General features: G+C 39.5%; 1 protein-coding gene across 2 annotated transcripts in view; it reads left to right on the plus strand.

Annotated features, from left to right (window-relative positions):
* The window catches only part of ppl (periplakin), a 127,421-nt gene that overhangs the window by 69,728 nt on the left and 40,935 nt on the right, over positions 1-16,758 (plus strand). For both annotated transcript variants that reach the window (XM_069906098.1, XM_069906100.1), the window contains exon 2: positions 11,054-11,153. In XM_069906098.1, the coding sequence (XP_069762199.1) occupies positions 11,054-11,153 (100 nt within the window). The remainder of the gene's footprint in view (positions 1-11,053; positions 11,154-16,758) is intronic.

Here is a 16,758-nt window from a genome sequence, read left to right on the forward strand (position 1 = left end):
TAAATTTCAACTTGCATTTTTATATTTAGCATTATCTGTAGCGAAAAAATGTATTGCTAGTACGTGGAAGGATATGAATATGATTGATATTAATAGATGGCATAATGAGATGAAATATTGTTTAATAATGGAAAAAATTACATGTTTCGCATGAAAATTATAATATTTTTCTTCATAAGTGGCTGTTATATTCAGATTATTTACATTTTGATTTACATTGATTAGATTTTAGTAAGTGTGCTTCATTTTTTTTCATGGCTCTCCTTAGGAGAGTTGGCTGAAGGGGGTGGGTTCTCTTCTTTCTTTCTTTTTTCTTTTATATAAAATATAAAATATAATCTTCATGTCTAGTTTATTATATATGTTACTTATTACCTGTGTCTTGAGCGAATAAATAAAGTTTGGGAAAAAAAAAGAATGGTGGGAGTGTGGAACGAGCTGCCATCTGACATGGTAAATGCGGGCTCACTCAAGTTTTAAGAATAAATTGGATAGATACATGGATGGGAGAGGTCTGGAGGGTTATGGAATGGGAGTAGGTCAGTGGGACTAGCGGAACAATGTTTTGGCATGGACTAGAAGGGCCGAATGACCTGTTTTATGTGCTGTAGTGTTCTATGGCTCTAAGTGAGGGATGTTTAATTATTTTCAAGGACATGGGAAAGCAGCCTCTTTTGCTAATGGCTAATCACCTCGCAGAGGGTGCTGCCTTCTTGGCCAGAGGGGCTGCATGGGTTGGCATTTGATGAGAAGACGAGGTGATGTATTTTCATGTCCAGTTAGTTGGAAGGTATTGGTGCTTCCTTGTCCCATCAGCCCAGTGTGGAAAAGATTGTGGGTTACTTGTGATTTCCTTTTATATTCCTTTTGTGCCTACAAATAGGCTGTTCACATAGTGATCGGCTGCTTCGGATTTGACCTACCTTGAGGATTTTTCACTTTGTCACTTAGGTTGCAGGACTGAAGATGTTATGAAGCATCCTGGCTAGAGCTGCAGGAGTGCAAGTCTTTAGCATTGAGGCTGGGCTGTGTCTGGTCTCACAGCCTATGCTGAGTCCAGTGGGCATCAGGCACTTCTGATAGTTGCAAATAGCTTGTATGATGGTGTGGGGGGTGGGGAGCGGGGAGTTTTGAGATGGAGCAACATTTCTGGCTAAAGATGGTTACAAAAGCTATAGCCTTGTCTAGTACACACTCCATGAATGATGACACTAGTATTCCTGGAGCCTCTGTTTAATACACCATGGTATGTTGTTGGATTGCTGAGCTTTTAACTGATCCAGAGTGGTGGGATTATTTGGATGGTCAATAACATTTTGTAATCCAGGTGTCGGTTTAGCCATGTTTTTATACCCTCTTCACTGATCCAAGGTTAGTCCACAGTCTTGATCCTAATCCAGGAATTAGTGATACTTCAGATCACTGCAGGCTACAGAATGTGGAATACAATGGGAGCATCGAAAACAAGAAATAGGAGAAAGCTAGAACAGGCTCTTTGGGCCACCGTGTGTGCACCAACCCGCGATTCCAATATAAAGTAATCAATTGGTCCATATTTCACTATTCCCTGCCTATTCATGTGTCCTTTGAATGTTGATATCATAACTGCTTCCAGTACCTCTCCAGGCAGTGTATTCAAGAGACCTAACATTCTCTGAATGAAAACCTCCTTCGCACATCTCTTTTAAATTTTCCCACTCTCTCCTTAAACCCATGCCCTCTCGGATTTGACACATCCACCCTTTCAAGCTCTCCTTATGGGTAATCCACTCATGATAATAATAATATTTCCTTTTAGCCTAATAACAGGCCCTTCCAACCCATGAGCCAATGCCAGCTGATTACAGCCAATTGGCCTACAACCCACCATATGTTTTGGAGCATGGGAGGGAAAACGAGCAGCACCTGGAGGAAATCTACACAGACACAAGGAGAACATACAAATTCCTTACAGGCAGTGCCAGATTTGAACCCCGGTCATTGGTGCTGTAACAGCGTTGCACTGACCGCTACTCTACCAGTGCTGCCTTAATCTAGACAACATCCCAGCAAACCTCTTCTTAATCCTTTCCAAAGCTTTGACTTGCTTCAGAAAATGCAGTGACCAGAACCACACACAATGCTCTAAATATGTCTTAAACAAAGATTTATACTGCTGCAAATCCTGATCTTCATACTCAATGCCCTGACCAATGAAGGGAAAGATTATGTGTCTTCCTTACCACTTTCAAGGAGCTATGGCTCTACAAACAAGATCCCTCTCAACATCAATACTTCAAAGGTACTGCCATTTACCATAGACTTTCCTCTTGCAATTGACCTCCTAAAATGCATCACCTCACACTTCTCTGGATTAAACTCCATTTGGCATTCCTCTACTGAAATGATCTATATCCCATTCTTTCTTTTGACAACCTTTCTCACTCTCTGCAAAACCACCAATTTCTGAATTGGTGAAAACTGGTATTTGTCTGAAAACTGAGAGGGAAATCTGTGAGGTGCACTCCCAATCCATTCTCCTTTGTCACACTTTGCCACTTGTGGTCTTGTGATGGAAGTGCCTTGCATGCTGGCTACAATATTTAGGCATCTTAATCATGTCAGACTCTAGAAGGGGAGGCCAAAGCCATGGCTTGCGAGCCACATGTGGCTCTTTGACATATAACTTGTGACTCACGGAAAAAAGTTGGCTGAGAAAGGATATGTACGAGCCAGGGCTCATAATGGTAGTTTTACTGGGCGTGGCTTGCAGTTGCGTGATTGTTGCAGCTCTCAAACATCTGAAGTTTATCATACGTGGCTCTTTCTTTGGCCACCAGTGGACTATAGCCTACTTAACCAATTATTCTTCCGATATTGATGTATGGCTGCCAGTCATGGACCATCACAAATGCAATGGGGAGAAAAAATCAATGCAGCAGAAATGTGGTTTCTCAGAAGAATTCTACGCATATCATGTACGGACAGGATAACAAATGAAAATAAAATAAAATGTACATGACTTAAAAGAATCAGAAAGCAACAATCATAATTCTTTGGACACATCCTGCGAAGAGCTACATCAGAACATTTAGTTACAACTGGAAGGAAAAAGAAGCAGAGGCAGACAGAGAATGAAAATGATCGATAGATTAACATCATGGCTATAAACAGGAGAGGCAACAACTACAATTTGGAGGGTCAGAGATTGAGATGGATGGAGAGACGTGATCATCCATGCCAAATGGCAAGGCACCTGAACCACAACCCAATAATGACACAAATCCCCTAGATATTTATGGCCAGGAAATAGAAAATGCTAGAAGTGCCAAGTAAGTGTCATAATGAGAGTCCCTTTCTGATGAAATTCATTGACCTGCTCTATTAGATCTGTTTTGCCGCCTGATCCTCTTGTGTATTTCAGCATTTTATTACATCAGATTTCCATCATCTGCAATATTTTGCATATGTTTAAAGCCATCTTGGAGTGTTTCACATCAAGCGAGCCTGGATTCTCATTTAGACTAATCTGGATTAGTTCAGAAAATTTCCTTCCATGAAACACATTTGTGAACAACTGTATCCTTCATATTTCTAAGCCCAAGATTTATTTAGTTAGAATTTGTTCAGGTTATCCGTTCATCAAGCACAGCTCTATTTAAATTAACATTCTATATGCAGTGTATAATTAAAATATTAACTGCTCAAGCAATAGTATTGTTGACAAAGGAGAAGCCAAATAATCAAGTGGTTTTCATAGCAGCTTGCAATGAACAGTTAAGCGGCAGAGAGGGGTCTTTTTAAAAAAAAAAAAATGTTTGAAGTATAATATTAGAGTTGAGAATTAATAGCACTCTCCCACCCAAGCCACTTTGATATTGATTATCTTCCAAGAAATAATTACCACTATTGCATCAATTGTAGTTGCATAGGAAAACTGGAATCTGCAATTAAAAATCATTGCCTTTTCCAATGTTTTGGTAAAATTAAATTAAACTGATAGAATATTGTTACAGAGTGTTAGGGTAAATGTGAATGTGTGAATGCAATTTTATTTGTACTGATTATTTTAAAATTTTCTTAAGTTCTGAATTCACCAGAACATTGAGAAATGAAATTATGGAAATATTCCTTGAATTGTCAGAACAGGTTTATTCAAAAGAAGCCCAGAGTAAGAGGGTATCAACAAGGTTAACAAAATATAAATTTTATAGAGAATAAGGGTTACCTATAGATTTAAAAGCCTGAATTTTATAAGTGAAGAACAGAAGGAAATAAGGAATTCAGTGGTTCGAAGGTCATTGCAAGTTCAAAGTCAAAATTCAGATTTATTTTCAGAGTTCATGACATCACATACAACCCAGAGATTCTTTTACCTGCGGGCCAGGCAGAATTACTACTTATTGGTGGTGTTACAAGCCCAGAGGACCCAAAGCCCGTTTGACTCTCTCGGCTTTCAAAACCACATGACCCTCTCAGAACAGAAAGTTCTCTTCCAGACAGCATTGGCTCCAGCATGCTCTTTCATCTGTTGTCTTTTGCAAACAACAATCCATTAGTGAAGTCTCTTGAGTACTATTCTCTTGCAAAAGCTCTGGAGCCAATCCGTCTACCATGGGGCAGAGCTCCGGTATTGTAAATAAGATCTGTTTTAAAGTGTTTGTATATGACCTACTCTAACAAATCTTTCCCAATTTATCTCCCAAAAACATATATATATATATATATATATATATAATATATTATATATATATATTATATATATATATTATATATATATATTATATATATATTATATATATATTATATATATATTATATATATATTATATATATATATTATATATTATATATATTATATATAATATATATATATTATATATATATTATATATATATATATATTATATATATTATATATATATATATTATATATATATATTATATATATATATTATATATATTATATATATATATTATATATATATATATTATATATATATATTATATATATTATATATATATATTATATATATAGATATATATATTATATATATTATATATATTATATATATATATTATATATATAGATATATATATTATATATATATATTATATATATATCTATATATATTATATAGATATATTATATAGATATATTATATAGATATATATATAGATATATATATAGATATATATATAGATATATATATAGATATATATATAGATATATATATAGATATATATATAGATATATAGATAGATATATAGATAGATATACATAGATAGATATACAGATAGATATACAGATAGATATACATATGGATATACAGATAGATATACAGATAGATATACAGATAGATATACATATAGATATACATATAGATAGATATACATATAGATATACATATAGATATACATATAGATAGACATACATATAGATAGACATACATATAGATAGACATACATATAGATAGACATACATATAGATAGACATACATATAGATAGACATACATATAGATAGACATACATATAGATAGACATACATATAGATAGACATACATATAGATAGACATACATATAGATAGACATACATATAGATAGACATACATATAGATAGACATACATATAGATAGACATACATATAGATAGACATACATATAGATAGATATACATATAGATAGATATACATATAGATATAGATATTATATTTTGGCGGGCAGCAACCTCCTTTGAAGAAGACCGCAGAGCCTACCTCACTGACAAAAGGCAAAGGAGGAAAAACCCAACACCCAACCCCAACCCACCAATTTTCCCCTGCAACCGCTGCAATCGTGTCTGCCTGTCCCGCATCGGACTTGTCAGCCACAAACGAGCCTGCAGCTGACGTGGACTTTTTACCCCCTCCATAAATCTTCGTCCGCGAAGCCAAGCCAAAGAATATAGATATACTGTAGTCAAGAAGATACATAAGCAAAGAAATGTAAACAAACTGCAATGTGAAGAGAAAACAAATGTATGAGTCCTTAAATAATTCTCTGATTGAGTTTGTTGTTGAGGAGTCTGATGGTGGAGGGGTAGCAGCTGTTCCTGAACCTGGTGGTGTGAATCTTGTGGCACCTATTCCTCTTTCCCTGGATGGCTACCTGGTTTGGAGATTCCACTTGTTGATCCATCCCCGAGCTCTTAGCAGCTTCAGCATGGCAAACCAGGACATCGGGATTGACAATAACTTCACATTTTGCCTGCTTAGGTAGCTGTTCTGCAAGGATTGGGCTTGGAAAGTGCTGAATCTTTCTTCAGACCTTGATAATTTCCAAGGATTTTATAGAGGAAACCAACAGCAACAAAATGTAATACTGGGATATGGTCACAGAACAGACAACATGTTTATTTTACTGTCCCATTAGTTCAGAACTCAGATTGTTGCTTTCTATAAAATTAGTGTCTTGGCGTGTAAATACACAACCTCAGAGCCAGCACCTTAAAACTGGCTGAGGTCCTATGTTTGACCTTTAAAACTTGGTAACTCTTAACTATTTAAGTTTTTCATAACCCTTCTTTCGAATCTCAGTTCCTTAACACAACATATTGTTGTCCAACACAAAATCACACTTGATAAGTTTCTCTGCATTGGTTCCTTGGCTTAAAGCTTTCCCTTCTTTCTCTCTGAAAGCAGCATCCAAAAAATTTTTGATTGCTGCAGCTTTAGAAAACTCTCACATGTTGTTATGTACAGACTGCACTCACCTTGAGTGAAAGGGTGTATCCTAATGTCATTGTCAGATCATATTCATCCTTTGGATTCAACATTATCAGTGAAGCAAGGTGCTTACAAATTTTCATTCTTTTGTAATTACTTTTGAAAAATCTTTGCCTTCTTTGACTCGCTGCTTATTAAAAATGTTTAATTTAAAAAGAACTTTAGACCTACAGCACGGTAACGAGCCCTTCCGGGCCACGATCCCAAATACGTCAATTAACCTACAAATCTCGTACGTTTTGAAGGGTGAAAGGAAACCGCAGCACCCGGAGGAAACCCACGCAGACACTGGGAGAATATACAAATTCCTTATAGACAGCACCAAATTCAAATGTGGGTCGCTGGCACAGCAATAGCATTGTGCTAACTACCATACTAACTGTGCTGCTTTCTACCCTGTTGCCAAACCGTATTTGGCACAAGGTTTTTGGGGATGGCTTTAAAAAGAGAGGAATTTCAAGTTATTGTCATGTGCAACGAAAAGGCAGCGATAGAGGTTGTTTTGAAGGCAGTCCAGTGGACTTCTTCCTGACGGAAGAGAATGTGGCCAGGATGGAATGAGTGTTTTAATATGTTGGCTGTTTTCCTGAGATAAGTGGGAGGATGCAGTTTTTCTGAAAGAAATAATTAAGTGTCAGCCATCAACACGCAATACTGGGAATTGGTCACAGAGCATGCAACCACCCCTATTTAGTTTACCAGCCCATTGGTTCTGAACTCCAATAGCTGCTGATCTAGAAAGTTATCTTCTTGGTTTAGAAATACACATCTTCAGAGCCTGCACCTTAAATGCTTTGTAAATCTGAACTATTAAGATTTTCAGAAGCTCTTTAAAAAAAAAAAAAAAAAAAAATCTCAATTGTCTGACACAAAATTTTGTTGTCCAACACAAAATGATAGGTTTCTCTGCTTTGGTTCATTGGCTTATTGTGATCTCACAAAATAGATTTTTTTGGTAGAGCGGTAGAAGATGTGCGCTAAAAAATGAGAACTGCTGGGGCATGGCCATGTGAAGGAATTAGATGTGTTTTGATTGAGCTATCCATGAAGAGTATAAAAAATACAGTTTAAAATTTTAAAATTAAAAATTTTTCATTTTAAAAAAAAATGGACAAAACAAGTACTAAGAAACCAAGGCAGCCGAAAACAAAAAAATGAAGAAGCTTCTACTCAGCCAGGAACATAGACCAAAAGCCCGAAAGGGAGCAGTGCAAGAGAGGCCTCGGGACTGGCGGACTCCGTCCTGCAGAGCTGGGAACTAAATATTATCCTGGATAAAATGGAATACTTGAGCAACAGATTATTTGTTAGTGTTGAAAATGTAATGAGAGACATGACTGAAAGGATGATTAAAATTAAAGAAATCGTTTAAGACTTTGGAAAGAATGACCCAAGCAGAAATAAATTTGGTAAAAACACAAGATAACACATGGAGAAAGATGTGAAGCAATGAGACGAGGCCTGCTGGACAAGATCAACCACACGGAGAATTTTAGCAGACGAAATAATGTCCGAATTATTGGACTGAAAGAAGGAATTGAGGGAAGAGATCTGGTGAACTTTGAAGCCTGGATCCCGCGAGTGCTGAGAGAAGACAAATTCAGAGGAAAAACTACATAATGAAAGGGCTCATTGGATCCTCTAACCCAAGAGAGCTAGTGATCAGCAACCATGACTGGTCTTCGTCAGACTTTTGAGTTACCAGGAGGGGAGACAATTCTGGGAGCAGCATAATGAATATTCTTAAGCAAAATAATGCCCAGCATAAGATTGACCATGGAAAAAGTGCTATTTTTCCAAGATTTTAGTCCTATTTTGATTAAGCAAAGGAAGGAGTTTGATGATGTAAAAAGACAACTGCATTCCAAAAACATGAAATATTCAATGATATACCCCTCGACTCTGAGGGTCAAAGTAGCAGAAGATAACTGACAATTTTTCAAAACTAAGAACAAGGTGGAAGACTTCCTGCGAGGTTTATGAAAAGGCTAGGGTTGCCAAAGAGGAAGACCGTGAAGAATATTTACAATGCAATTAAGCAAAAGTTGTATTTTCTTTTTTCAAAAAAAGTCTTGTATTTATTGTTGAAAAGTAAATTTTATTGAAATGTTCACGGAGAGCTCAGTAAAGAGAGAAAACTTGGGAAATATAGTAGCAAGGTGGAAACTCCGTTCTAAGGGGGAGAATGGGCCCCAGAGAGGTTTTAAAGGGAAGGGGTCTGCTTCCTAGAGAGATTCTGCTAGCTTTTTTTGTGGGCTTTCGGAGATTCCTGTTTACGTCACCATCAGGGCAGGGATGTTGTATTCATGTTTTTTTTTAAAAGATGTCTATTATTTAAGCAATCAAAAAAGTTTTATTGTTAATCAATATTTGTTTAACAACTTTTGGACTTTAATAAATACTATTTCTCAGAACAAGCAATATTTTAATCATTCTTTTTTGAAGAAGACAGTCCCCCTTCTTGGATCTGAATGGGACTGAATTTAATAGAAGAAACAGCAAAGAATTTATTTATGTGAAATACTAAGTTAATAACAAAAAAGGCAGATAACCCTATATTAATACATATATTAGAATATGGCAAGAAATAAATGAGTGCATTGGTTTAAAAAAAAAAGCAGTTATATCATTAAGAACACAGTAATGTAAAAATGTATTACTGTTTATGAATCTGGGAATCAAAATATTGAATTCATGGTAATGACAAAGGATACGTTGAGGATGGATCTCTTGTGTCTTTTGAACAATTAAGAAATAAATAAAGAATAGCTAACAGGACTTTGTTTTGTTCAGCTAAGATCATTCCTAAAAGAAAGACTTGGCCCCAACTGAAATTAATGAAATGGAACAAATGATTTGGCTGGAGAAAACACCTAAATTTATAACTAAGATGTTCTCGAATGTAAGTGCAAAACAAGGTTTATCGGGGGAGGGACCGGGGGAGGGACCGGGGGAGGGACCGGGGGAGGGACCGGGGGAGGGACCGGGGGAGGGACCGGGAGTTAGATCCAGGTGTTGCAATAATGGAAAGATGTTGGTTTGTTTGGACTTTGGATAACATGACATCAATTATAAATGCTATAATTAGTGCAATATAAATTCCTACACCAATTGTAGCTCACTCCACCGAAGTTGCATAAATCAAAATTTGAAATATCGGAAATGTGTTTTAGTTGTGAGATAGAAGTAGGAAAATTTTTGCATGCTATGTGGTCGTATGTGAAGGTGAGACCTTTCTGTCAGGATATTACTGAAATCTTGACAAGGATAACAGGGGTGGCCTTCACGGGCGACCCGGAGCTTTATCTTTTGGGAAACTTCAGTGAAATAAGTAATAAGTAAACTAAATTCCAAATTTCATTTGTTAAAATAGCCTTAGCAGAGGCCAAGAAATGTATCACAATTACTTGGAAATCTGACTCCCTTCTACATATAGCACGATGGACTGCTGAGACAAACAGTTCATTACCTATGGAGAAAATTACATATAACGTAAAGAACAAATATAACATTTATTAAGATATGGCAGCCATATTTGGATCATATAGGGGCCCAATTATAATTATAATAATAAAAAAGATAATAATAAATGCTGCTAAAGTAGAAATACAAGTGACTTCCCCATAAATATTTTTTGATGATCAACATAAATGTGACCCCTGACGATGTGTGGATTTATACTGAGAAGTTGGGGGGGGAGGGGGTTTGCTTTTTATTTCTGTGAAGAATTTATATATATATCTCTATATAAATTTTAGAGAGTTTTTCTAAGTATATTTATCGAAAAAAATCAAAAAGAATAAAAGAGAACTGTTCTTCTTAAAAAGTGGCAATAGAAAGGAAATCCAGTAAAGTCCTAAAATCCGAACTGCTCAGGGGTTGGGTCAGCCCATATTTTCAGATTTTCTGGCAGTACTTTTAAACTTCACATTTAAGGACGAATAAAAAAGAGACAAACAGGCACATTTTGAATATTTTTCGCTGCAAAAAAAAGTGTGCAAATGCTGAAATTATGTGTAAAAATGAACATTATAAAAGAAAAATACAGTATATAAATGAATTTCTTTGTGATAAAATTACCTGTATTAAATGTGGTTGCTTGTTGCCGCTATCCATCTCTGACGCTTGTGTGCATACAAAATCCTGCCACATTTAAAAAATTTGGGGGTCTGGATTCTCAGGGGGTCTTGATTTTCTGGTATCCAGATTTTTGGACTTCTACTGTACAACGTATTGCGAGCTTTACAATGTGCATGGAGATTATATGTGTTCATATCTGATTATTTTGGTCTGTTCTTTTCCTCTTTTGCAGAAAAGAGCCCTCGAAGCTCTCCCAGCTCATCGAGCGGCTGCAGCAGAATGCCGATACCGTGGAGAAGAACATCTATAAGATTGAGGAAAGCATCCTACAGGTATGTGTTGAATTGGGTGAAAGTGGCAGTTGCGTGGTAAAGAGGTACCAATGTCAGGACAAGAAAAAAACTTCAGAGAGTTGTTAACTCAGCCTGCAAACATCAAAGGCACCACTTTTCACTCCATTGAGGACCTCTACAAGAGGCAGTGTCTTAAGAAAGCAGTCTCTATCCTCAAGGACCCTCACCAGCCTCTCCACACTGCTACCAACAGGAAAAAGTTACAGGAGCCTAAAGACGAGCACTCGGCAGCACAAGGACAGCTTCTTCCCCTCTGCCATCAGATCCCTGAATGAACCACAAACACAGCCTGACTGACTTTTTTTGCATTATTGGCATTTATTTTGTAAGGTGATTTATATAAATGTTTGCACTGTGTTGATTCCACAAAATAACTTTTCCATCCTGTCTTGCTTTTCACAAATAACGGCCAGTTTGTCACTTTTGTATTGGAATGCATGGGTGTGCATTAGTTTGCTTTTTTTTTGGTCATTTATCATTATCCCAGGTGAAGCTCCACCCTATTGTGTAATTTCTAACGCTGGGAGGTGCCCGAAGAGAGGTGGATGTATTGATAAAAGCCTTCAAATTTGTTTCTACTGATTTACTTGTTACGATCAGATCATAACTCAGTAATGATTCACCATGTAATTGTTGGATGACAAATACATTGATTAAACAAAAAACTCTAATATAATTTGAACAATCCTTTAGGGAACGGCTGAGCATCAAATTCCAATCACGTCTTAAGAATGTGACTGGGTAGGGTCATTTTCTTTCAGAATGTGAGTAAAATTCTTATTGTTGCTGTTTTAAATTAACTTCCTTATTAACTTTCATAGAGAAGCCGTTGGAAATTCTCAGTTTGTCTGCACCTGTGAATGAAGAAACAGGATCACTGTTTATTTTAAATATTTCATTGATGTGTTAGAAGTACTTTGCAAAATAAGTGGTGGTATAATGGCTTCTACCACTACTTGTATTGCAAGATACATATTCCATATTGAGAGGAGTGAAACACAGGTCTGCAGATGCTGTGCAGATGGGTCCTCTACCGGCATCACCTACGGCTCCTAGAACGCTTCCACCAGCGTTGTCTCCGCTCCATCCTCAGCATTCATTGGAGCGCTTTCATCCCTAACGTCGAAGTACTCGAGATGGCAGAGGTCGACAGCATCGAGTCCACGCTGCTGAAGATCCAGCTGCGCTGGGTGGGTCACGTCTCCAGAATGGAGGACCATCGTTTCCAAGATCGTGTTATATGGCGAGCTCTCCACTGGCCACCATGACAGAGGTGCACCAAAGAAAAGGTACAAGGACTGCCTAAAGAAATCTCTTGGTGCCTGCCACATTGACCACCGCCAGTGGGCTGATATCGCCTCAAATCGTGCATCTTGGCGCCTCACAGTTCGGCGGGCAGCAACCTCCTTTGAAGAAGACTGCAGAGCCCACCTCACTGACAAAAGGCAAAGGAGGAAAAACCCAACACCCAACCCCAACCAACCAATTTTCCCCTGCAACCGCTGCAACCGTGTCTGCCTGTCCCGCATCGGACTTGTCAGCCACAAACGAGCCTGCAGCTGACGTGGACATTTACCCCCTCCATAAATCTTCGTCCGCGAAGCCAAGCCAAAGAAGAAGTAGTAAAGACCCAGAAATGCTGGCGGGGGGCTCGGCTGGTATCGCAGTGTCCATCGGAGGCAACAATATTTTACCGGCGTTTTGGGCCTGAGCCCTTTTTTCAAGGAATAGCGATGAACAGAAAGGCATCAGAATAAGTACAAGACTGGCTTGGGGAGGAGTCCAGGCCAACAAAAGGTGTTAATTGGATATGATAAGAGGAGAGGTGAGGATTTTGGCTCTGTGAAAGGAGACTGAGGGTAAAGAGAAGAGAGAGAGAGAGAGAGATGGAGAAAAGGTGACGGGGAAGAAAAAAGGGAGGCAGTTTTAACAAAAGCCAGCTGAGTTCCTCCAGCATTTCTGTATGTTTTTACTATATTGAAAGGATGGATAAAGTGGGCATGGAGAAGATGTCTCCAGTGGTGGGAGAGTTAAAGGTCATCTCTTTCCAATAGAAATCAAAGGAAATATTTTCAGCTGGAGAAATTCATTACTACAGATGACTGTGGAGGCCAAGTGAATGGGTATATTGAAAGCAGAGGTTGATTTGTGAGGGGTGTTAAAGGTTATGGGAGAGAAGTCAGGAAAATGAGGTGAAGAAGACTCAATGAAACACAGGTCTGCAGATTCTGTGATTGTAGTAAAAACTGGAGGAACTCAGCCAGTCTTGCAGTGTCCATAGGAGACAAAAATATTGCCAACATTTTCAGCCTGAACCCTTCAAGGAATAAGTAGAATGAGCCAGAATCAGGAAATCTCAGAAAAACCCGGAAGTCAGACAATGCTGACTTGGGGAGGAATCTAGACCAACAAAAGGTGTTAATTGGATATGATAAGGGACGAGGTAAGAATTGATCATGTTTGTGCAAAAGGAGATGGAAGGGAGAGAAAGAGCTAGGGGAAGGTGACAGGGGAAGAAGTGGGGGTGCTTTAACGAAAACCAGAGAAGTCGGTGTTAATGCCATTTGCTTGGAGGGTGCCAAGTCAGAAGATGAGGTGTTGTTCCACCAATTTGTGGGTGGTTTTAATCTGGCAGTGCATGAGACCATGGGCACACATCAGCAAGGGACTGGGATGCGAAGGCTGAGGAAAGTTAATCTCCAACACTCCATCCTCACTTCGTTCTACAGAGGATATATCGAGAGCATCCTGTGCAACTGCATCACCACTTGGTTTGGAAACTGTACCTCCTCAGACCGCAAGACCCTGCAGAGGAGAGTGAAGTCTGCAGAAAATATAAGTGGGGGCTCCCTTCCTACCATAACGGACATTTTAAACACTCAATGGAGGCGAAAGGCAAAAACATAAGGCACTTTCAGGTGGCCAATTGCCCCGCACGTAAAGCCGCATGTTTAGGCAATATGCGGCTGTTTTGAGGCCACCTGAATGTGCAGGAGGTGCTCTTGAGCTACATAACCCTTCTCCAAGAGGGATAATCAGCTCAGCTCAGTGGCTCCCCCAGCCACCTGAATCCAGCTGGCTGAAAGCGGATGTTAAAGGGTCAGGCTGCTGATCACAGCTGACACTGGGCAGGAGCTGGAGTGGGCTCAGAGCCGCATCCTGTGCAGCTGTGTCCTTCAGGTGGCCAGCGTTGCGCTTTAAGCGCTGCCACCTGAACGGCAATTTAAAGGGTCGCTTCTGCTTCTTCAGGTGCATTCTTAGCATAGGATGCACCTGAAAAAGCCTATTGTGAAGGACTCCACACACCCCTCACTTCAGCACTCAGGTTGTTACGCCCAGATTGGGCAAGAGCTTTCTCCCCCAAGCCATCAGACTCCTGAACTCCCAGAACATTTGGGGATTGGGTACCATGGTCTGTTAATGTACAAGTCTTAATATTTTTAATGTGTTGAACTATTCTAACTATATTTATGCTCTGTGGTCCTGGAGAAATGCTATCTCGTCTTTACTGTGCGAGCATGGCATGAATGATAAATAAAGGTGACGACTTGAAATGGTTGGCCACTGGGAGATCCGCGCTATTGCAGCAGACAGAGATGAGGTGCTCAACAAAGTGTTATTCCAGTCTACGTCCAGTCTCTCTGATGAAGAGGAGACCACAATAAGAGCCCTGGATGCAGTAGGTGACCCCTGCAGATTCACAAGTGAAATGTTGCTTCACTTGGAGGTACAGTTTAGGGCCCTGAATGGTGGTGAGGTGTGGGTGCAAGTGGACCATCTCCTGCTGTCACAGGGGTAAGTCCCAAGGGGATGGTTGATGGGGAGGGAGGAATGGACAAGGGAGTCATGGAGGGAGCAGACCCTGTGGAAGATGGAGAGGGGAGGAGGGGGGGATATGTGTCTAGTGGTGGGATCATGTAGTAGGTGGCAGAAATGGCAGAGGAGGATGTGTTGGATGTGGAAGCTGGTGGGGCGGTAGGTGAAGACGAGAGGAATCCTATCCTTGTTCATGGGGATGGAGGGGATCAGGGCAAATGTGCAGGTAATGGAGGATATGCAGATGAGCACCAAGTTGATGGTGGTAGAGGGAAAGTCACATTGTTTGAAGAAGGAAGAGATCTCTGATGACCTGGTATGGAAGTCCTCATCCTGGGTGCAGATGAGATGGAGGAATTTAGAGAATGGAATGGACAGGGTGGGAAGAGGAGTAGTTGAGGTAGCTGTGGGAGTTGATGGGTTTGTAGATGATGTCTGTCGAGAGTTTGTACCCCAGGATGGAGACAGACAGTGCAAATGTTGCAAGAGATGGACTAAGTGAATTTGAGGTTGGGGTGGAAGTTGGCAGCAAAGTGAATGAAGTCAACAATGAGGAGGAACTGCTTTTCCCAGAAGGTGGTGAATCTATGGGATCCACTGTCCATTGTGGCAGTGGAGGTGACCTCAGCGAATATATTTAAGACAAGGTTGGATAGATTTTCACATAGTCGGCGACTTAAGGAATATGGGGAAAAGGCAGGGAGGTGAAGATGAGCCCATCATCAGATCAGCCATGATCTCATTGAATGGTGGAGCAGGCTCGATGGGCCGGATGGCTGACCCCTGCTCCTATTTCTTATGTCGCATTGCAAAATGCACTTTCAGCATGGTCTAATTAACGCACTGAATATTAATTAGACCAACTTGGAGTGCACTCAGCCTACCACATCCATTGCTGCTGTCTCGGCAATCTGAGGCATGGCCTCTTCCACCAAGCCCAAGATAAAATACTCTTGTCAATCCCTTGCTCCTTTCAACAAATCGATCCCACATTAGTCCTTTTTTCACCCTGAGGAAACATGGCTCTGTGTGGACAACAGTTTGTATTTTGTGCTTCAGGCTTTTGACAGTTCAAGATTCCTTTATTGTCATGTAATAACACATAAAATGTAATACTACACTAAATTTCCTATAGTCTGACATAAGGCAGACAAAGAGTCACTGTGGGATGGCATGGTTAGTGTAGAGGTTAGCACAACACAATTCCAGCCCTGGCAACGTGGGTTCAAATCTGCAGTTGTCTGAAAGGAGTCTGGACGTTCTCTCTGTGTGTGGGTTTTCTTTGGGTTCACCCTTCAAATGGTACAGGAGTTGTAACTATTTGGGCTGTATGGCCTCGAGTGCCAGAAGGGCCTGTTACCATGCTGTATGACTAAATTTTAAATTAGTATTGCCTGGTGCCCCTGACAGTAGGGGAAGAAGAAGCAAAATAGAGTCCCTTCAGAGTCACTGAATGTCCATGGATTTCGCTCTAGCGCTCCCGCAGTCCCTGCGGTGCCCCTCCAAATCAAAGTCTTTTGAAAGAGTTAAGGTTCATTATGCAGTGAAAGGGGAGCATTTCTACATTAGATTCAAATATAAATCTCAACTTTATTCAATCAATCTTCATTTTGTTGACCAAAAATTTAAAAAAACTTTTTTTTTTATTTAAAAGCTTAGTTTCAATCTTCCATTACCTCATTACGGGAAGTGGGCAGCACAGTTGGGGTAATGCCTTTACAGCACCAGCAATTGGGACCGGACTGGTTTTGAATCCCACACTGTCTGT

Source organism: Narcine bancroftii, chromosome 12, assembly GCF_036971445.1.
Source record: "Narcine bancroftii isolate sNarBan1 chromosome 12, sNarBan1.hap1, whole genome shotgun sequence".
In the NCBI taxonomy this organism is placed as follows: Eukaryota; Metazoa; Chordata; class Chondrichthyes; order Torpediniformes; family Narcinidae; genus Narcine; species Narcine bancroftii.